The sequence below is a fragment of the Cnephaeus nilssonii genome (genome assembly GCF_951640355.1).
Source record: "Cnephaeus nilssonii genome assembly, chromosome: 13".
Classification (NCBI taxonomy): Eukaryota; Metazoa; Chordata; class Mammalia; order Chiroptera; family Vespertilionidae; genus Cnephaeus; species Cnephaeus nilssonii.
The window spans coordinates 36,358,903-36,382,103 of NC_137084.1; the positions used below are offsets into that span (position 1 = coordinate 36,358,903).

The 23,201-nt window shown below is 51.3% G+C and overlaps 1 protein-coding gene across 6 annotated transcripts in view; it reads right to left on the bottom strand.

Moving 5' to 3' along the window:
* Nucleotides 1–110: 110 nt before the first annotated feature.
* The window catches only part of AMPD3 (adenosine monophosphate deaminase 3), a 46,709-nt gene continuing 23,618 nt past the window's right edge, over nt 111–23,201 (bottom strand). For all 6 annotated transcript variants that reach the window (XM_079787421.1, XM_079787422.1, XM_079787423.1 and 3 more), the window contains 11 exons: nt 21,379–21,598; nt 19,388–19,517; nt 15,162–15,356; nt 13,117–13,248; nt 12,399–12,562; nt 11,542–11,668; nt 8,672–8,835; nt 7,485–7,605; nt 5,838–6,011; nt 4,198–4,308; nt 111–3,162 (listed from right to left, as the gene is read on the bottom strand). In XM_079787421.1, coding sequence (XP_079643547.1) covers nt 2,986–3,162; nt 4,198–4,308; nt 5,838–6,011; nt 7,485–7,605; nt 8,672–8,835; nt 11,542–11,668; nt 12,399–12,562; nt 13,117–13,248; nt 15,162–15,356; nt 19,388–19,517; nt 21,379–21,598 — 1,715 coding nt within the window. In that variant the 3' untranslated portion in view covers nt 111–2,985. The remainder of the gene's footprint in view (nt 3,163–4,197; nt 4,309–5,837; nt 6,012–7,484; nt 7,606–8,671; nt 8,836–11,541; nt 11,669–12,398; nt 12,563–13,116; nt 13,249–15,161; nt 15,357–19,387; nt 19,518–21,378; nt 21,599–23,201) is intronic.

Below are 23,201 nucleotides of genomic sequence, written 5' to 3' on the forward strand. Positions count from 1 at the left end.
CATGCATACAAGTCCTTTGGTTGATCTCTCCCCCTTACCCCCACTCTCCCCTACCTTCCCTCTGAGGTTTTCCCTCTGAGGTTTGATAGTCTGATCGATGTTTCTCTGTCTCTGGATCTATTTTTGTTCATCAGTTTATGTTGTTCATTATATTCCAAAAATGAGTGAGATCATGTGATAATTATCTTTCTCTGACTGGCTTATTTCGCTTAGCATAATGCTCTCCAGTTCCATCCACGCTGTTGCAAATGGTAAGAACTCCTTTTTTACCACAGCGTAGTATTACACTTGTTCTTTATAATAGTCATTGTTCAGGTATAGAATACTTAGGTATATTATCAACATAGCTCTTTAAGCTGTGCCTAAAAATCCAGAAAAAGATGAATATTGTTTCACCTACACAGCACTCAGAAACAAGTAAAGTGAAAAGCCAGAGGGGTGGTTTGCGATTCTGCTTTAATCCAGGATATGAGGAAGTGAAGGCCCAGGACAGGCCTTGGTAAATACCAACCTAGGAGTTGTGATTTGTTTTTATGAGACAAAAGGCAACGACAATGATAATTTTAGCAGTGCAGTTTAAAGTAACACATAATGTGAAGTTGAGCCTTTTAGAGTAAGAGATAACATACTCAAAAACTTATTTTAAAAACATGGGATAGTATACAATTACCTTTGATTCCAGCTGTAAACGTGAAAGAAAGTCGGATTCACACCCCCTCCCCCAAGAAAAGGCCAGTTACATACAATGATGTAATAAAAGTACAAAGTGCTATAGGAGAAGGAAGGTGTCTGAAAAGTTTACAGGACAGGTAAAATTTTTGCAATAAGTGCTGGCTGAACAGATGACAGTAATATCCGTGGAAAGGGAAATGAACGTGCATGGAAGAAGTTAGAGAGGAAGATAGCAAAGGTTTACTTTCTGGGCTAGTGAGCTCCAGTTTGAAAATTTTTTGTTTCCTAGTGAATGTCATCCATGTCTCAGTCTTAGTGAAAAATGAATTAGTAGTTATTGATAGTTTTCCCTCATACCCAGTCTTTTCTTACAGTAAAAGACTTAAACATTTGCTTTAAATGATATTAAGTTGAAATAGTTTTAAATTATGGAGCCATAGTCCTAACAGACTTTATTTAATAATTACAAACAAATACTTGAAACAGATGAAATGACAATGAAAAAAACTGTACAATGCTTGCAATGATAGGGCAAATATATATAAATGGGGGCTTTTCAAAAATAATAAATGCCTAAGATAATGCCGGGTTTTCATTCAATTTCTTGATGAGTGATAAGATAGCATACATGTTTACCTAGTTAAAAAGAAAACACTACATTTATTGTTCTGTTGACCAGTGGAGGGGACATGCATTATAAAATAAAGTCACAGGACAAGAATAAATCTAAAGTCAAATAAGCATTTTCACAGGCAAAAATAGGGTTCTTCCAATCTCATGATTCAGGACTTCCCATAGTCTGCATTTGCTCACAGAAATAAACAAGAAGGTCCTTGAGCAGCTTGTATACTAGGAGCACATATTCTTAAAAGGTTGCCAAAAGAGAAAGTCATTTATTCAACATACATTTATTGAGCACCTACTATGTACCAGGCACAAGTAACACAGATGAAGAGTACATTGGTAAAGCTTAAATTCAGACTGGTCTTAAAAAATACTTTCTACCTGTCCCCTGGGACCATGTACATATTAGGGAAAAGTCCGTGTGTTAGGTAAGGGAGGAAAAATAAATGCATCAGGTTACAGTGATAAAAGAACTTTTGTGAGGCCTTGTGGAACAGTGGAGAAAGGACTGGATTAGGAGTAGGGAAAGCTAGTTCTAGTCCTATTATTAGCTGTGTGACCTTAAGTAAATCTCACTTCTCTGGCCCTAATTCTTCATAAGTAAAATGATAATTGGACTACAATCATTCGTAGAATATTAGAGCCAAAAGGGAACAGAGATTATCTAGTCTGGTGCTTTTCAAAGTCCTTACTTCAAATGAAAATATGTAGAAGTCCCAATGGAGAAGCAAAAGCAACACCCAGAACATCACTCCCCTCCCCTTTCCCACCCTGAAATTGGGAGGGGGATTCAAGACCTCCATTTGGAAATCTCTCATCTAGTCCAAACCCTCACTTTTCAGATGAGGAAACCAAGACACAGACCAGAAGTGACTGTTTCAATGTGCACAGTTGGCTTCCTAAGTATAAAGGAGAGAGGAGGGCTAAATAAAATAGTTTAAGAAATTCATCAAAATTGCAAAGAAATTTTTTTTGGGGGGGGGGGGGCTTTAATACGAGGATATTTTTTCCCATTGATTTTAGAGAGAGTAGAAAAGGCAGAGGGTGGGGGAGAGAAACATTGATGTGAGAGAGACACATCAATTGGTTGCCTCCTGCACACTCAGCTTGGAGCAAGGAACCTGCAACCCAGGTACATGCCCTTGACCAGAATCGATCCCACAACCCTTCAGTTCAGGAGCCGACACTCTAACCACTGAGCACACTGGCCAGGGCAGAAGTTGTATATTTTAATTCTCTCAAAGTAGCTCCTTTATGAAAGGGAGCTTTGAAATTGATTTTGTTTAAGGCAGCCACCTACCACCAAGACTGGAGGGCCTATAGTGGACTATGGCAGAAAACCACACGGACCCCATGTCAGTAGCCTCTTGAACCATGGAAGATCCTGGCCCCAACAATGCAAGCACTAGTGGTTTGAAGAGAAATATTTGGAAAATTAGGAATGAGTACAGATAACTGTCTATCTCCCAGATCCCCAAGGAGCAGTCACCACCTATTACTCAGAAATACTAACAGAAGTGGACATGTCAGGTCTTAAAGTGAACAGTGCAACCAAAATCACTAGGTTTGAAGGTTCTTCAGAGGCATCCTCTCCCGGGAGGAAAGTCCTAGTGTGGTATCTTGACCACTGTTAATCACAGCAGACGTGAAATTAAACCAGAAAGTTAAAATGCATGTCCAGTGCTAGACCTACTTGGTCAGGGCTGTGATCTCTTCTGATTTCATGGCATCAGACAGGAAGCTGAGCTCGTTGCATAAGGTCTCGTATCGGAATGCCATCCGGATCTGAGCAACATTTGTCTTTCGAATATCATTTCCTTCAGGTCCTTCTTTATAATAATTTTGTCCCAGAAACTTCTGCTTTTCCTGTGGCCCAAGAGAAATACAAATCAAACAGTACACCTTAGATTCACGTTCTCTATCCACACGGCGGCTCTGGCATTCAGCCACACCAAATCAGACGTGCCCCTGAAGCAGGTCCCCCCATCAGGGCATCTTTCCCCATGGGGCTCTTACGAATTTCCTCCTGGCCCCCATGTCCTCGGGGATGTCACCCTGACAACCACATTCATTCCCTTCATCTCTGCCTATGCCTTCCTTGATCAGAAAGGAACGATTCCTGCTGGTGAGGAAAATGGCAAGGTGAAGACTCTTTAAGAAGTCCCTCCTGAGAGCTGACAAAGGCAGACAGTCGGGGGTTAGGGGAGAGCCAGTCCAAGGAACCAAGTGCACACACTGAATCTGCAGCCTTTAACTCCTCTCCATCAGCGTCAAAAGAGCAGCAACGATGCAGCCCTATTCCTGTACTAGCGACATCACCCAGAGGAGGTACCTGGGACCTGGGACACCATCTAGAGCAATAGTTCTCCATCCTGCACGTCAAAATCACCTAAGAGGCTGTAAAAAGCTACTGATGTCCAGGTCCCATCCCTAGAGTTTCTTATTCAAACAAGGTACTACTCTAGTGAAAAAATAGGGCCTATGTGTGCCAGGGGCTATTCTAGGCCTAGGGATATAATGCTGAACAAAAAGCTTCTGCTATAATGGAACTTACATTCCAGAGGAAAAGACAGAACAACACATAACTACATATTACAACATCCGTAATAATAATATGAAGGAAAGAGTGAATGGATAGAGAAAGGTAAGTGTGTCTGTTGCAGAATGGGTGGTCAGGGAAGGCCTCTGAGGAGGTGACATTTGAGTAGAGGTCTGGAAAAGGTGACAGAGCAACCAGGAAAATTCGAAAGTCTCCTCCCTGGGGTTCTCCCCTAGAACATGTGACAGAGACCCTGCCTGTCCCCTTCATCACTGAACCCAGAGCCTAGAAAGTACCGGGTCCACAGGCATTCACTGTACAGGGGTTGAAAGGCCAGGAGGGACAGCGCCGCCACACCGTACCTGATGTGAGAGGCCGCTCTGCAGCACGCTGTTCCTGGCGATCTCACACAGGTCACACGTGCTCAGCTTCCACACTTGAGCAGCAATTGCATATTCTTCCATAAGTGCTTCCTAGAGTCCCCCAAAAGTGAAGGTATTAGAGGGCAGAATATCCATTTCAATGCTGCACAGATTTCCAAAGCTAGAAACATCAGACGTTGCCGATTTAATTTTCCTTTCATGACTGGCTACCTGGATAATCAAACAACGTCCTCCCAAGATCTTTTTGTGTGTGAAATTTCAGGTTACCAAGGAGGGAGAGATCAAAGAACACCTACGTAGGTGTTTGTTAACAGCACATGTCCGAAGCCCTGTGCTGGTCATGGGGACACCAGCCTGCTCTCCTGGGACAGTCTCCCAGGTCAGGCACTCCTTTAGTACCTGCTCATAGCTTTGTTATTTATTTAACACACCATTTCCTTAAGATTGTCCAAAAGTCAAAGGTAATCTGAGATCACTACAAAGAGCAGAGATGGAACCTTAAATAAGAAGGAGAAATGATCAGTATCAGCGGTGAGACAGTGTAATCCCCAAAGGATTTGGGTTTGGGCTGTGCTATCACCTTATCTTCTGGGATGTGAAATGTCTGACTAACCCAAGCCCTTCCATTACCCCACTGCCTCTCTGTCTCAGAGCAGCGGTTCTTAAGATGTGGTCCCAGGATCCCTGGGGGTCCCCAAGGCCTTTTAAAAGGTCCTCCCTTTTCCAAAAGTATGTAGTTGGAAAGGGGAAGGTTTTCTTCCTATACTTTGGTAGAAATAATTTATCACAACAGATATGAGAATCCAGCTGTCTTCTATTAAACCGGACATTAAAAGAGATTTGCAAAAATGTAAAACAGGGCCATTCTCAGTATTTTTTTTATTTTCGGAAATACGGTTATTTTTCATAAAAATAGGTATTTATGTTAACCTTTAATAGGTTTATCACTAGATATAACTCATGCTCTCTGAGGGCCTCAATTCTGGAGAGTATAAAGCTTGGAGAGCCTGTCCTAAAAGACTCTGGGACTTCTGTTTTCACTAATTGGTGGCTGTCTTATCAATTCCATCAAAATGTGCTTGGCTCACTCATGACTGGTCCCCATGCATGACATCGCCTTTCCCTTCTTCTTCCCTTTCCCCAGAGATCCAAAGTGTAACAATAATAGCATTATTAAGAAAAATGGTAGCCAACATTTTGAATACAAACTATATGCAGATGCTCTATTAGGCTCTTCACCATCTTAATGAAGCCTCCTCACACTACGTTGATAGGTAGATGTGAGACAATTGTTTCCCTATTTTACACATGAAGAAGAATAAGTTACAGAACATCAAGTAACTTTACCAGCATCACGGAGCTAGTAAATCAAAGAAAGGGGAACTAGAGAAAGGCAAGGAAATGAAATTGTACCTTCAAGATTTCAAAGACCCCAAAAGAGGGCTCCTGGAAGAACACTTCCTTCCCTCACCAGGAGCCGACCTGCTGTCTTCACGGGGCCACCGCCCTCACCCTGACAGCAGAACTGAGCCGTGCGCTCAGGTGCTGCAGTGGGAGGCCAGGCCAGGACCAGTGCCTGCTGGGACACCTGCAGTCCTCGCCTCCCCTCAAGTCCTCACCTTTGTGTAGTGGAACTGCATGGGGTCGTCGGTGGAGAGGGAAACATGCAGCCCCTTGTGCAGGAATTCCCTCAGAGGGTTTTTGGAATATTCGAGGAACAGACTGTTGTTGCTAAGGGGAGACATGGCAATGGGGATCTGAGCCAGGTAGTAGAGATACTGCAACACCGGACTCTGCAAAAGAACCACCAAACTCAGGTGACAAGGGCCAGAGAAGGGAGGGTGGGGAGGGTAAGGGTGGAAAGGGAGGAAGGGAGGGGAAAAGCCTCATCAGTGGAAGCCAGGGGTCTGAGCAGTGTCTGTGCAAGTCCCCAGCCAAGCCCGAGTTCCCCAAAGCCAGGACATTCCATCCCTCCTCCTTTTCCCCCGAACTCAACATTCACCTCATTCCTACATCACATGCCCATCTCTCCCTGGGTCTGCCCTCCTGACCACTGTTGGAAGTGCTCCCTCTTGCCTCCAAAGTGGAGGCATAGCTCAGGGCAGCTGCATGCCCCAGCTGACTCCAACCTGCATACTCAGCTCCCCTCCCCAGGTGCTGACCTCAAGTGGATGCCCCACTTGGTGGTTTTGTTGCTTTGACTGCAAACATTCAGGTTAAGGCTATAAACACTCCAGCAGATGGGAAGAGGCAGACCTAACTGGGCTAGAGTGGTTTCTTTGATACAGTACCCACCCCACACAGAAATGTGACAAGTGATTAGACCTCCCAGGACCACAGCAAGGGAGCAGTTTGAGCAAACATCGTCCCTGTGGAAGCAATCCAAGCTATGGAGCAGACCACATGCACAGAGTTCATGGGAGCATTATTTACACCAGCGAAAAGCTGGTTCTCTGCCCAGCAACTAGAGATGGTTGAATCAAAGATGGACCATCCAAATGGCAGGCCATCCATCCAACAGCCTTTACAATGAGGAGCATACATATGTTGCAGCACAGAAAAATGCTTGTTAAATAAAGTTAAGGGACAAAGAAGGAACAAAAACCTCTGTTCATCTTACCTAATAATAGACAAACATGTAAATTGACCGTAGCTCCGCTACACCACCAGCCAATCAGGAGTGATATGCACATTAACCCAACAAAGATGGCAGTTAATTTGCATACACAGGTGCCGAGTGACTGGGGCGGATGCATTCTACCCCACCCCCGGTCTCTCAGGGCCTCTGGGCAGCATGGGAAGGCAGGGCTGGAGCAGAAAGAGGCGGCTCCAGGGCCTCAGTGGAAAGGGCTGGGCCGGAGTGGAGAGGTGGTGCCGGCAGCCAGGGAAAGGAAAGCCCATTCTAGCACGAATCTTCATGCATCGGGCTCCTAGTTATTATAATAAGCATTTAGAAATATGCTCTGGAAGAAAAAAAATAGAATAGGAAAAACTAAAAAGCTATAAATGGCTGTTTCTATTAAAGCAATAGCAATATGCGTGGAGGTTTTTCCCATTTCTCCATTTGTTGGAAATCCAAATTGTGTTATATTTATAATACCACTTTCACAATTAAATATGAAACCAAAATGACTACAGACAGCCCTGCCCAGAAAAAGGCCCAGAGGCTCCCAGGGGCAAACAGGAGCCTGGAGACCCCACTCCTCCCCAGGGGAGCCCAGAGCAGGACTGTCGCTGAAGGCAGATGTCAGTGAATGGCTCGTTACCTTCTTGAGGAGCAGCCCGTGGGAAATGTTGTCGGCAGTCAGGAAAGCAGACACCAGGTGGGTGATGGACCCAGCCTCGCCGCAGTGAGGCCGGAACAGGAACGTGCTCAGACCTCGTTCCCTGCAGAACAAGTGAGGCAGGCTCTTGGTCAGCAAGGACCCCTGGTCCACACTGCGCAGGACCCCACAGGCTGGGCCTGCACCCCTAGCTCAGGGCCTGCTCCAGGGGAGACAGTAACCCAGCTGACGCAGGGCACCCTGGAAACTGCCCCTCCGAAAATGCAGCGGCCAGGCCCGGTGCCTCGGAGCCAAGAGACGCTATCCCTGGGGAACAGAGGGAGCCTAGTGGTAGAAGGAGACTGCCCTGTCCTCCATCCACTCCTCCCCTCCCCTCTTCACCGGGCCTGTAGCCCAGATCCATAGACCTTCAGAGCAGGAAAAGCCATGAGAAATCATTGAGTCCAACTTCTCTGTTACACAAATGGACAAACCCAGAGAACCCGGAAGGTGGAGTGAGACATTAGATAAGCCACTGAGCAGGTCAGTGACAGAGCTAGAACTAGAGCCCCGTGTCCAAAAGCTCCCCCCACAGACTGCCCCCACCCAACACTAGGCCATGTTCTTTCCATCAGTCTCATTCAAAACCTCCACCCCACAAACCAGCGAGGCCCCATGCCCAGCAGGGGCGGGAGGGGTGCAGAGAGGGGCATGGACGGCTCAGTGTCCTGTGCGCTGGGCGCCTGACTCCTGCCATGTGTGCCTCATCTGCGTGTGTGCCCCGGTGGGAGCCTGGCCTGTAAGACCATGGTGCATAGGCTCCGGGAGGGCATGGGCTTAGTCTGCTTTGTTCCCTACAATGTGTCCAGTGCCTGTCATGTAGCAGGTGCAATAATTGGCTGCATGAATGATTGCACGTGTGAACACTTGCATGTGTGTTGGCACGTCCTATGTCTGTATCATATCAGGTACAGGCAGGTACACATGTAAGTGTGTGTGTGTGTGTGTGTGTGTGTGTGTGCACATGTGTGTGCAGGCTTGGGGTCTGGCCTCATGGTATGTATGATTGATTGTGTCTGTTGTAGTGGGCGTGACTGCCTGTGTACCTGGCCCTGTGTGGGAGGCTGGGGCACGTCCTTGGGTTTGAAGTGTGAGGGCCAATGGCCGTGGGTGCAGGGCAGCTCACCCACCTGCGGAGGTTGTTGAGCACCATGATGTTGGCATACATGTAGTACAGGTAGTAGCTGTAGGGCGGGTTCTGCTCACTGGTCCAGATGTCCGGGTTGGGGCTCTTGTCCGAGAACATGTGGTCGCTGTGCTTGGACTCATCATCCACACTGTCGAACCCTGTCACCTGGGTGGGACGAGGGGCCCTACATCAAGCCAAGGCAGATGAGCTGCAGGAGGCCTTGGAGGCCGGGCCTCTCAGGTTCATGCCTCAGCTGGGGACCCCAGGGCCAGCCTGAGGCACAGTGCCCCCAGGGATGGGGAGTGGGCACAATGCCATCATCTTTCCTCCAGGGCTTCCAACGGTACCCAGAGGGCCAGACTGGAGAGTGCTAAGCCCCTGTGTGGTGGCGGCGATGGCGAGGGGACACTCGGGCGAGGTGAACAGCGAGGCAGCTTACCCACTGCTCATCCCTCTGCTGTGCCAAGGAGGAGGCCAGCGCTGCAGGGTAGCCAGCAGTCCTGCCATCAGCAGCAGGGTCAGCAGCTCAGGGGGGAGGGGACAAGCATGTCCCATGCACCTACTATACATGAGGCCCTGCTTAAACACTTACCCCACATCAAGTGATTTAATACTCAGTGGCCCTGTGAGGGGGGGCTGGGCTGCCAGCAAACCAGAGCAAAGGTGATTAGCCAGAGACCACAGGCTCTGAGCCTAAATGGGCTCAACATCTGGACTCCAGGGCTGTCGGTGGAGAGGGCCCAAGGGCATGTCCCAGGTGTAGTCACGAAAAAACAGCTGGGATGCTTCACAAACAGGCCAAGGTGGGCCCCATCCAACACGGCCGCCTTGGAGGGCTGAGCCATCGTTCTGGGAGGAGGTGGCTCTCCGCACCACCTCTTCCCCAGGAGCTGCCCTCTGAGCCAGGTCAGAGAAGCTCCGGAGACTCCCACCTCCACTTCAGTTACACCTCGCTGGGGCCCAGACTATGCCCTGGGGCCCCACCCTAGGCACCGGCTTCCTAGTCACCTGCTCCCAGAGGTCAGGCCCTGACCACAAATGTACCTGTGAGGACACAGCCTCTCAGCATCTGGGGCAGTTTTGCTAACACGTGTCCCTCCTTAACACTCAACCCGAGTGGAGCTCGAGGAAGGGCCCCTGAAAGACTGCCCACTTCGCTCCACACTGGCCCCAGCTGGGTCTGCCAGCCTCTCCCAAAGGAGCAAGGGACCACGAGGGGGTGGGCGGAATCTTCCCCGTCACAGAGCCCTATGTGTCAAAGGAACAGGCCCCACTATAGCTCTCGGCGTGACCTGGACGGGCATGGGGGACCGGGGAGGACTCAAGTTCTGCTCTGTCCCCACTAGCTCCAGCTTCACCGGGACTCTCAAGGCCAGGCATGGGGGTAACATCAGCCCCTCTACTGAACTCTGTACCAACGGATGCAGGGCCTGGAACTGGACCTCCCACAGGCCTCAAGCACAAAATATATGCAAACCTTAACTCTTCCTCCTCCTGCTCAAGTCTGCTCTTCCCCCACTGTCAGCAATGGCCCCTGACAGGCACACTGTCCAGCCCCCCAAAACCCCAGGCACCAGGAGGCCCCCTGGACCTTTCCCTGGAGCCTACCTTCAGGCTCCACCCAGGTCCTGTCAACCTACACCCATGCCCAGCACGCTGCCCAGAGTCCTGGCCTGCCTTCCGCATACGCACACTTTTCTTACTTAGGAGGCCATCTGGGATGGGGATAACAACCCCTGCTCGGGAGTCAGGCACCTGGATATGAATCCCAGTTCTGCCACTTTTTCGTTTTTATCCCCTCGTGTTGTAATCTGGAGCTAGTAGCTTCGTAGGGCTGGTGTGAGGATTAAATGGGACAGTCCCTGGAGAGCAGCTAGCACAGGGTCTGACGCACAGCAAGCACATAATGCTGCTTATTATTAACACAGAGTCCAACACACGGCTAGTACATAACACTCTTATTATTAATACCAACCATGGTGTAAAGTAGGGCAGCCAGGAGGCTGAAGCAGGGTCGCGTCACGTGCAGACCCCGGAGCCGGCAGCAGCCGTAACGGAGCTGCACGGCTCGTTCAAGCCCCCGTCTGCCTGACTGCTGGGACAGGCCCCTGACTCATCTTGACCCTTTCCCCCACCTCCAGCCACCTTCTGTTCCAGGCCACTCACCACACAGCAGCCAGGATGGTGTTTGTCTAAAACAGATTCAATGATGTCCCTCAGCTTATTCAAACCCTTTCCTGGTAGGCCCCCCCCCCCCACCACCACCACCACCACACACACACACACACACACACATTCACAAACTCAACCACCCCTACCCCATGACCCCAGCCCTCTGGAATCTCCCCTGCCTCCCTCTTTGTCAGAGATCTTCCCCAGAACCTCCACCAGATACTGACCTTGCTTCTCACTGTCATCAGCTACCTCTATGCCAGGCACACAGAGCAAGCGACCAGCGCCTGCCCCACTATGCCCTTTCTGGTTAGGTCTCCTACGCCCCTTCTCTCCCTCTCGCATGGAACTAAACAGACATGGAAGATAAATACATTGTGTGGGGCTTGTGTGCTTAAGGTGAGAGCTGAAATGCCTGCGTCTCTAAAGAAGCCGGAGGCTGCTGCTTGGTGCCAATGGGGCAGGACCCAGTCTTTGCAGCCCCACCTGGCCAGGCACTGACTCCTCAGCCTTTCCCCGCGCTGCCCACCCCAGCACCCACCCTAGCCCCAGGGTGCCCCTGAGGGGCCTAGGGGGGCTGGCAACCCCAGGCCTGGGCACAGGAGTGACAGACCTGAGAAGGGAAGCCTGATTGGCCCACAGGGAATACTCTCCTCTCTCCACCTCCGTGCACGTCGCCTGGGCACCACCCACACTTACATATTTGAGGAAGAGGTGAAGCTCTCGGTGATCTTGGGGGTTGATTGTGGCCTCAAAAAGGGGCAGGAAGATGTTCTCCAGCATCTTCCCGAAGCTTGGCAGCAGCTTCTTTGACCTAAATATGTCACTGGGGAAAGCGAAGACGATGATCAAGGTGGACCCAACAGCCCCCTGGGCCTGTCTGAGATCGGCCTCAGTCACTTCCCATTCAAACAAAACATGCTGAGTGGAGGCAGAGATGTGGCTTGAACATGGTCCTTCCCTTCCCCTCCAACTCCCAGCAACGTCTGCACTACTAGCACTGGCAAACTCAGCACCTACCCAAGTCCCTCTGAGAGCTTTCTCAAGCCAGAGGCCACACTGGGAGAAGGGTGGAGGGATCCAGGGTGACCAAGGAGATGAGTCTTCCTATTCCCCAGTGATCCAAACTCTCTGCCACTCAGCTCAGTTCCCCTAAACCACAGGCCCTAGTCCACCCAGGGGCCATGAACCCCCCCACATCAGCCAGACAGCTGGAGAGGACAGCGGTGGTCTCTGAGTCAGAGCCAGGGGAGGGCCAGCAATGCAGGCCACCACCAGGTGCCCCACACCCTGGTGCTCACCCAAAAGGACCTCCGCATCCTGCAGTGAGAAGACAGGCAGCAGTTCCCACCAGGCATTTGCACACACGTTCTTTAAAGAGTAAGAGTGTGTCACAAAGACATCCCTGCTGACCACCCCTTCCTACAGGAAAACCCCTGGGGAGAAGAGGCCTAAGTGGGCACTGGAACAGGTCTCAATAGTGCAGACTCAGCGGCCAGGCGGGACAGGTGGGGGGTTCCAGGGGGCACAGGCAGACCGGGGGCCGCCTCACTTACTAGATCCGGGGCACCTGGATGATCCAGCGCATGTTAGGAGAGTAGACCTTGTGCTGGATGAACCAGTGGGCCAGGTTGAGCCACTCGTCGGGACTGCGGCCGTAGATGGAGAGCCTCGGCTCTGAGTACTGGTACTTGCTCTCCTCCAGCTCCCGGGCCACCTCCTGGGCACCAAGAAGAGCTCAGGTCAGGCCACGAGCACCCCGGCTGCTGGATCCTGCAGCTCCCTCAGCCACCTGCTCCCAGGCTGGGGAGGCCTCATCTACATCACCTGGCTGCCAAGCAAGTACTCACTCGCCTCAGCAGAGGCTCCTTCCTGGAGAGAAAGGCCTTGGGTCTGCACCATCACAGCATAACCAGGCCAGGCAGCAGACACGGCTCCCCATGGAGCTCAGCTGCTCCCAGCCAAGCTCAGGCTGCAAATAGACAGGGCAGCAAGGCTGGACGCTGTGAGTGCTCTCAGGGTGGACACCCTTCCCCTCCTCCTGCCCACAGTCCACGCGGTGGACACATTCAGCACCAGCCTGTGCACACTCGGAGCCGACAGCCGGGGCCAGAGCACTGGGCCCCTGAGCACCTGAGCTCGCCGGAGCTGGATGGTGGGTGGGCAGGGATTCGGGAAGGAGAAGATGACAATGAGGCCAAACGCAACCCCCTTCTGAGGGCAGATGCTGGCAGGTGTCTGAGGAGGGCTTGGAGAGGCTGAGGGCCCACTCACCTTGACCATCCGAGCAAAGTACTCTCCTCCCAAATAGTTTTCCGTTTTCAAATACAGGTCACGCAGCTCACTGGCCCCCACGGGATTGTATTTAGAGTTGAACTTGTCGAAGCGGTGGAATGTCTGCCGGCCCTGGAGAGAGGGGGCCACCGCCAGATTCACCGCATTGTTCTGCAGCCACCACACCCATTCCCCTCTCCAGGCCTTTACAAGGTGGTCTGACACAGGGCCACACTGAAAGGTCTTCTCCGTCAGTTCTTGCATAAAATCAAAATGTCCTGGGGCCAGGACCATGCATCCTCACTCTGTCAGCCTTGGGGTCTTTTTGTGGGGGGCCCTTGGTGAAGGAGGACCAGGGGCATTGTGCTCATAGCTGCTATGGCTAAAAGCACGGCTGGCTGAGTAAGCAGAGGATGCTAAACTATTGAACAATCAATAAAGTATGCCCTGCCCGGCCATTGTTGTGGCTCAGTGGCTGAGTGTTGACCTATGAACCAGGAAGTCACGGTTTGATTCCCGGTCAGGGCACATGCTGGGGTTGCAGCTCGATTCCTTGTGGGGGGCATGTTTCTATCTCTTTCTCTCTCTCCCTCTCCCTTCCTCTCTGAAGTCAATGAAAATATATGTTAAAAAAATAAAAATACAGTATGTACTATTACTACTTAAATTTCATAAGGCACTTTCTCCACCTTATCACATTCAGTGTTTTGTTTATTCAACAGACTTTTTTATTGTGGTAAAATACACATAACACAAAATTTACCATCATAACCATTTTTAAGTGTACAGTTCAGTGGTATTAAGTACATTCATATTGTTGTACAACCATCACCACCATCCATCTCCAGAACTCTTTTCATCTTGTAAAACTGAAATTCTGTACCTATCCTATATAATAAAAGTCTAATATGCAAATCGGCTGTATGGCAGATTGACCGGTCGCTATGATGCACACTGACGACCAGGAGGCAGATGCACAACGCAGGAGTTGCCCCTAGTGGTCAGTGCACTCCCACAGGGGGAGTGCCGCTCAGCCAGAAGCCGGGCTCAGGGCTGCCGAGCGCAGCAGTGGTGGCAGGAGTCTCTCCCGCCTCCATGGCAGTGCTAAGGACCCCTTGCGGGGAGCAGGCCTAAGCCGGCAGTCGGACATCCCTCAAGGGGTCCTGGACTGCGAGAGGGAGCAGGCCAGGCTGAGGGCCCCTTACCCCGCCAGTGCACGAATGTCATGCACAGGGCCTTTAGTTAAACAATAACTCCCCATTCTCCCTTCCCCCGCTTCCTAGCAATCTTTTTTTTTTTTTGGTCCCTAGCAATCTCTATTCTCCTTTCTGTCTCGATGAATTTGCATATCCTAGGTCCCTCACACGAGTGAAATCATACACTACTTGTCCTTTTGTATATGGCTTCTTTGACTTAGCATAATGTTTGCAAGGATCGTCCACATTATGGCAGATGTCAGCACTTTATTCTTTTTTAAGGCTGAAAAATATTCCATTATATGGATATACCACATTTTGTTTTTTCATTTATTTATTGATGAATCCTTGGGTTGCTTCTACCTTTGGGGCATAGTGAATAATGCCGCATTGATGTGCAAGTATATATATTTAGTCTCTGCTTTCAGTTCTTTTGGGTACCTACTTAGGAGGGGAATTGCTGAGGAAACTCCATTACTATGTAGCTGCACCATCATTTAGCATTTTAATAACTTTGAAATGTCAACAGGCATGTTGCATTAAGCATCTTATAGGCCAGGAAATTAAAGCTTAAGTGAGTGGCTTAGGGGCACACAACTGCTAAGTGACCGAAGTGGAAACAGAACTGGGACCTGCCTGACTCCATGTCGCATACTCTTGTCCCCTGGCCCAGGGCTACTCCCAGCCAGTTATTCTGAGGCCACATTATCTCTCACAGTCGCCATGGCTAGAAGAGAAAGAGCTGCTTGCACAGCCAGCCTCTCTCCAAGCACAACCATGGCTTCTTTTCAGGCGGCTGACGCCCCAGCCGGGTCTGCCTGAGGCCCCGGGGGGCGGAAGCTCACTCACCGCGTGGACGTCCAGCGAATCCACAGTGAGGTCGTAAGGGTCCATGTGCAGGCTGTCGAACACCTGCCGCAGGGTGATCTTCTGGCCCTGCTTCTCGGCCACGATTCTGTCAGGCTCCGTCTGGTACGTGTGCTTGATGAAGCGCAGCAAGTGCTTCTGATTCATGCAGGCAGCCGCGTGGATGTGCGTGTCCACCTGCAACATGGCACGCACCAACCCGTGAGCCGGGCCGCCTCCTCAACTCTCAGTGTGCCACGCAGAGCCCCCACCAATGCCTGGATGCCCGCTCCCCACTTCTTCTCTAGACTTTGGAACTGGTCTCCCTCCAGCCTTGCTGCCCAATTCACCTCCTTCCAGGACCTAGAAATCTTTTTAAGCTGCAGGTTGGATCCGGCTACTTCTGTTAACAAAACAGCAATGCCCCTCGTGTCCTCAAGATTAAACTCAAGCACCTTAGCCTGGGATTCCAGGCTTCCATCAAGCCTTACCTCTCCCCTGCCATGGCCCTGCTTTATGCTCCAGCCACGCCCCACCATTGCCAGATGCCCTTGGCACCATGCTATTCCACACCACATCTTTGCCCATGCGTGTCCTCAGCCTGGCATTCCTTCTTTTTTCCTCATCAATCTCAGCCACCTGAAAACTTCCTAAAACCTCCTCCATTTGAAAGCTAGTCCTGATCCCCTAAGCACAGCTGTTGAGTCTCCCTTACGCAACCTGGGGAGCCGGCACAGACTCTCCTGTACTGTACATGTCCTCTGATCCGCGCCAATCTTTTCCTGGCTCCTCCTTCACTAAACAGGACAGGGACCATGTCCAATGCATGTAAGCCTCCAGAGCCTGGTACAATGTATTACTTAAATCAGGGGATGGCCAAATAAACAAATGAACCGGTATAATAGGTTCCCAGGATTTTGATGATGTCCATATCCTCATATATTCTCAAGGCCCACCAACTATCCCACAAAATCCCACTCTTCCCATTGACCTCTCTTGAGCCTTCCATTCAGATGCCAGCCCCAAAGAAGCAGAGCCCGGGCTAAGCTGAGGCTAACCTGAGACCACAGTGGGCATCCTGGTCCCCCTTCCAAGAGCCCAAACAACCTAAGGGAGGCTCGTGAGGAGGGTGGCAGCAACCTCACAGGCCAGAGTGCAGCTGGCTGCCACGCCACACTCTGCAGTTACTGCTGTGGCTGACTGGGCACTCTGCCAGGGCTGGGGTGAGGAGGCAGCTGACCTCAGGCCTGGGAATGCTGTCCCGCTGGCCGGGCATCTCCAAGCCATGCCAAACCAGACATTTGATCCACTGACCTCTCTGGGCATTATACCAGGCAGCCCATGTTGTTGGCCACATCACTCACTCATCAAGGCCCTTCCTGCCATTAATCCAGAAAGACAGACCACTAGACATCAGAGAAATGCAGCCATTCAGAGCACCAAAAGCACAGTGTAAAGGCTCAGACACCTTAGGGCTGAGCTGGGCTCATGTGGAGGCACAAAAGAAGGTCAGCTTGGCTCAGTCCGGCCAGACACAGCTGGGTTCCACCACCTCAGCATGACTCAGCACATTCGGGGGTTTCTGGTCGTGTCCTCCAGCTTACCAGGGACACACTGCAGGGGGTACAGTCTGTCTTTACCCCCCTGAGTCACAAGATGAGGGAGCAAAACAACTGGACCACCCAGGAAGCATCCACACTTCAAAATCTCCAAGACAATTGTTTTTGGAACAAGTAAAAGATGTTAGTGTTTTCAATTCATCGTAAGATCCAAATGCATTCCTTCTTTCATCTAACAACACCCAGGTCTAAACAAACATTAGAGTTTCCAAACAGGGCAGGCCAAACCTGGCTCCTGAGCCAACACTGACCATTCCACACCCACGGTGGACACCAATAATCAATTACAGCACTCTTTGCACTAAGCTTTGGGAGCAGCCTGAGGTAGCCACTCCCCATTGGTTGTTTGGCACAGAAGATGAAACCTATTTGCTACCCTTGATATGACACTTAAGGCAGAGTGAGTATGGCCTCATTCTACCCAACTCCTAAGCAGCAAACACACTCAGCCTCTCATTCTTAGCTCTGAACAGAACCCAGCTGTCTCAGTTACACAGCTGCTGGCCTCATGATGTCATAACCCATGACCTGCTGCAATGTTGCAGGTACTTTCACAAACACTGCCCACATCATGGCCATGCACAGCTCCTCAGAGCCCGGCCCTAGCATGTCCCCAGTACACTGCCAGCCACCTCGGGAATATGGAGGTCACCCTCCCAGCCCAGCCTGGATTTCAGAAAGCCAGCTCTCCCCCCATAGTAGATGCTTCCAGGGTAAGATAAAATAGCCTGGGGAGTGGCAGGCACAGGGCTGAACTCAGAGCAGACCTGGATTTATGGGTGACTGTGGGGCCAGAGAACAGGTGACTGTGCCACAGCACAGGGGTCAAGGCCATCTCTGTCCAGACAGCTCGGTAACCCCAGAGAGACGGGGAACCCTGAGGATGGGCTCTGGTATGTAACACAGACCCACAGGGACTCTCCCACATCGGGCTATAGAGCAGCTGATTGGCCCAGGAATACCCACTGGGCCCCACCTCAGAAACCAACAGTGTGGGAACCAGTGCTGCCAGCAAGGCCACCTCGGCCCCAGGCAACAGGAAGCAGTCAGGCCCAGAGCATATGCATACAGAGGGCAGGACTGCATTGAGCTTGGACACTCATCTGGGCCGGTGCTGGACATGTAGGTGCATCTGGGCCGGGCTGAGAGGAGCTGGCAGAGACACGGAGGCACCCATCTGTATGAACACCTAAGGTTCACAGAGAAGGAACAAACGGTGCTTGAAGGTGAAAATGCCAGGTAGGTGGTGTCTATGTACCTCCTTTCACCTCTGTCTGGAAATCCCCCAAACACTTCCAGAAGCCTCACAGCCCAGGAGCTGAAGCCAAACTCTCATTTCTTAAGGATCCCATCCAAGTGGGAGTCCATGGCAGACTCCATGATGCTTAACAGACAGGACCCTGAGGCTTCCCCGGAGGAAGCCTTGCGTCTCCCATTGCTGAGTGCTGCCCACCTGAGCTGGGCTTTCCCAGAGGAGCCATATCCTCCCTGGGCCCCCCTACCTTATCGAAGCAGACCCAGGGAGGGGCAGTCCCAGAGGTCCCATCTGGGACAGAGGCCGCTATGGAGGTGAGGACTCTACTGTGACTCAGGTGTGGCCATTCCTCTCCAGGCAGACAGCTTAATCCCCACCTTTCCCCATGAGCTTCTCCCCCAGCTCATTACCAAACCCCTGCCATCTCCCTGCTTCCTCTGAGAAACCCACAGGCCCCTGCATGATCCAGAACCCCACACACCTCTGCAGCCTCGCTCCCTCCACAGCGCACCACTACTCTCCCCGACACCTGAGTTCCCCGACACTTCTCTGTGTGCAGTTATGCCAACACAGAGCTGAGTCTCTCTCCTTTAAGACCACTCTCTCCCTCCTGGTATGTGCATATGTTGTTACCTCTGCCTGGAATGCCATCACTTCATCCCCCTACCCCACCCACCCTCTTCCTAGCTAAATCCTACTCTCTAAGTCAGCTCAGTTCCAGCCTCTTCCAAAAGCCACTCCTGTCACAATACTTGGAACTTCTTGTAGAACTTCTTGTTGAACAAGAGTCGCGACTCTTGTTCAACATCAAATGCCCCATGCTTAGCACTACTCCCTTGCTTCACTGTATATTAGTTAAGTGGAAGAAAATGGAAAAGCCAGAAATTGAGATCATTTACCACCTGAGTCCAGGCCAAGCCCTCTCATCCACTCTAGGGGAGGGGCAGAGAGGGAGCACATACTTTTCTTTAAATACACCTGATCCCAAAGGAAGCAAAATCTCAAATTCCCAAGTCCAAAGAGGTCTTAACAGCCTTTTCTCTCCGTGATGAATTTAATACATCCTCTACCTTAAAAATAACCTGGCCTCAACTCATGGCCAACGAACAGGTCATGCCTATTTTCCAAGGAAGAGAACACATTCCGACAGATATACAACATGGGTACCAAGAACCATCTGGGGCATGATGGCCTGACACACAGAAGGCAACACGCTGGTCTTCCTTCCGCACATACACATCACCTGCTCTGGCCACGGAAGGCCACACAAGGGGACCAGCCCCAGACCAGCTCAGGGCATCCCTGTAGGTTGGAAGGCAATGGAGAGGGGTCTAAGCACTGGTCAAGGAACGCACCTTTCTCACATTATAGAAGTCTCGGTGGGGGTTACTCTTCAACTCTTTGAACTCAGACATCTCATTTAACATCTCGTGAAGGCTGAACTTGGATTCCAGAAAGTTCAATCGCCGGTGACAATATGTTTTCCTGCAGGTTGGAAAGGGAGAGAAACCATAGTTGAGAAGTCTCATCGAGCTCTCTGGTTTGGAGACCTCCAGGGTCTGCAGGGACCGACCCTCGAGTGGAAATGTCAGGATGGAGCGGGGAGGGATGAGGTTCAGCTCTCTACAGACCCAGCTGAAGGAGCTGTGTAAGCACATCCGTGTGCTCTGAAATAAATGAGCAGCTGATACAGGGCAGTAGAGCTGACTTGGCAACCTCATACGGGTTCTTTGACTTCTAGCTCTATGTGCTTAGGCAACTGATCTTGAGCCTCTATTTCCCATGAACAAGTAAAAAGCTGGCAATGCCCAAGATTAACGGGAGGGTCAAACTGGTTTATGCATGTGAAGTGGATTCTCAATAAAAGTCTCCCTCCTTGACTGCTTCCTTTTCTTTTCCTCCCATCTATCCTCAGCCACCTTTAATTCTTTGAAAGGGGTTTAACTTCTTCCTAGGAGATTGGTAATACAGTCAAACTCTCAGGCATGACCTGCCCACCTTGGCCTGCTCCCAACCCGAGACCCAAGGACCTCTCAGCTCTGAGGTTTCATTGTGGGCAGGAATGTAGAGATGTCTGTTACTAGAACAGAAATCTCTGCTCTGACTGATGCCACCACAATCTGGCAGAAAAAAGCCATTAGGGGTGAATGGGGGAGCCCACTGCTCAAGGCCAGCTGCCAGCCCACACCTAGCCCAGATGCCTGTCCACATGCCTGTGCCCACAGCCACACAGAACCTTCAGCCACAGTTCATGCCACGTGCTTCCTTGTGCCCCCACAAACAGCAGCTCCTTTAGCATCCAATTACTCAGACTTTCATAAAGAGCGTCTGTGGCCCCAGGAACAGCATGGTCATCTGTCAGTCAAGATGAGCCCCAGAGAGGAGCGCAGGAGTGTCTTGGGTCACCAGGGATTTCAAAGATCATCTCACGCAGTCCCTCTCCCCAGTAGGATTCACCTTCACAGCCTCCCAGACAGGACAGCCACTGAGCACACACCCTCACCCTCTTCCCCTCTCTCCCAAGGCTTTCCCTCAAAGCTCCTCACTTTGGCTGAGTTGAGCCTCCCAGGAACTGTCCCTCCCCTCTTCCAGGTCTTATCTGCCCTCAGATCAATAAGGATCAAGAGCCACCCGCCCATCCCCCTCGGGCCCACTCTCCTCCCTTGGAGACTGGCCTCACACTCATTCCCAGTAAAACCCAAAAGGCAGGGCAAGAAAGAAGTTCCTCAGTGGTGACCAGCACCCTCTCCCTCCCCGAGACCCCTAGTCCTGCCTGGGCACACCCAGCACAGCCACCCAGGGTCCAGTCATGCTGCACTTCCATTGTTGATTAGCTTAAGTGCTCACCAAGAAGTCAAGAAGACAAAAGCCTGCCAGGTTAACAAGAGCCAAGCCCACAGGCATCATGGGGGTCGTGGCACAAAGTTCCCAGGCTCCCCGCACTCTCCCCTCCAGAAACACAGAAAACCCAACGCCTGAAGCAACAGCCTTGATTGCTCCTCCACCACCTACAGGAATGCCCTGGGCTGTGACTGTGCACGGCAGTCATCATGCCTGGGGAGAAGAGTGACAGCCATTCTCAGGCGCACAGGTGGCCACCAGCAAACAGAAGCTCACACCTACGCATGCAGGACAGGAAATACCAACTCTCATACCCCAGCCTGTGATGGACAACTGTTGCAGAAACCCACAGGGCACGGGGTGGAGGGGAAACCACTCTCTTTCTGGGGTGGTTTAAGTGCAAGAAAACCCAGGGCAAAGGGGTGACCTAGATGGCTTTTCCCAGCCCCTTCCCTACAGAACAGCACCCACGCAAGGAGAGGCAGACTGGGGGCAGCCGGCTTACGTGGGGCCATCAGTGATGAGGGCCAGGATGTGGCTCATGTCCACCGTGTAGGTCTCCAGGTCGGGGTAGGGCAGGCTGTGGGGCTCCTGGAGCTCCAGCATCTTCTCGTCGTCGTACACGAAGAGGATGCCCCCCTGCATGCGGACCAGGTAGCCCAGGTTGGGGGGAGCATCATCTGTACAGTAAGGGTCTTCCTGGGGCAGTGGGGGAGGGTGGAAGTCTGCAAAACAGGATTGAGCGATGGCAAAGTGCCCTTGACCTCATGAGCTCACGTGGGCTCCGAAGGCACATTCTCGGTGAGGCTTGTTCTGGTCATCCTATATAAAAAACCCCACCCCCACCCCCACCCCCACCCCACCCTGGCATCTCACACCCCCTTCCCCGCTTGACTTTGTTTCCTTAGCACCTACGACGAAGTAAAATAAGTTCACTTCGTTATCCTGGGTGATACATGTTTGCCTGGTTCGCTTCTGCATCCCCATTTCCTAGAATAATCCCTGGAACGTGGCTGGCAAGTTTTTAAAATTTAACTGAAATGAACTGAAGCCTCCTGAGCACTTCAGGGCCACCAGGGGCACTAAAAAGGGCAGCTGTGTCCTCTCCTAAGAAGAGAACAGAAAGCACCTGGGACTGCCTGGCGGGCACAACCATCCCTGTCCTCCCATGGCTTTCTGAGCCCAGGGCAGCCGAGGGGCTAAGCCGGCCCCCACCCCCAGATGAGCACAGAATAAGGCTGGTCTCCCACGGAGCAAGGAATGCCAACCGCTATGAGCTGAGTTAGCTCATGGTGGGCAGAAAACTACTCTTGGCTATTGCCCAGCTCTGAGACCTTGAACAAACCACTTTACCTCTGATCCTGTCTGCTCATCTGAGGATTACACACCCTGCCTCAACAGCCCATTGTGAGGGCTGCAAGAGTGGGTATAGGAAAATGCTTTGTAAATAGCAATGCCCGACATGTAAATCACTGGGCATTATTCTCATAATGACTTTTCCTGACTCTTGCTAAGCTCTGTCTCTGGCCAAGGAACAGGTTATGCTTAATAGCAGTGGAACTGGGGGCTTGTGCTCTGCTCAGGAGTCCCTAAAACGTGCCAGTGGCCTGTGAGTTGCCAGCAGTACAAAGGCCTGAGAGAAGCCACAGCCTCCACCCACCACACTCATGCCAGGACCCCTGGGTGCTCTGCTCTGTAGAAAGTACACATTTGACAGTCATTCCTGTTGGCCTTTGCCAAAAATGGGGCAGGTGGGATCACCTTCCCTCAGACAAACAGGGAAATGGGTGAGAAGGGCTGAGATTTACCCAGGGCCCCTGGTGGTAACAGATACTCAAAGTCCAAGTCTCAGAGCTTCAAGGAGGCCAGAAATGGCACCAACTACACTCAGGGGGCAGCCTGGGTCATGGGCACTGACACAGACCATCAGGCCCTTACTGGATCCCCCACCACCAGCTTTCAATGTTGAGGTTTCCTATGGTGCTCATTCAACCTACAGTCTCTACTGCCCCTGGGTCCTCCCCCGGCCAAACCGAGCCCACCAGAAATGATCCTGCCCTCGCCAATCTCCCCAGCCCCACAGCATAAACCAGCTTCCATTTACTGAACACTCACTGGATGCCAGAACTGTACTCACTGCTTCACATTCATTCCTTCATGCAATCCTCTCAGCAGGCCCAGGTGACAGGTATTATTAGTATTCCCATTTTACAGACTGAGAAACTGAGGTTTGGAGAAGTCTTTGCCCAAGAAAGTGGCAGAGCTTAGATCAGAATACAAGTATGTTTAACCCCCGAGCTTACCTCTCCTATCCCAGAACATGCCTCC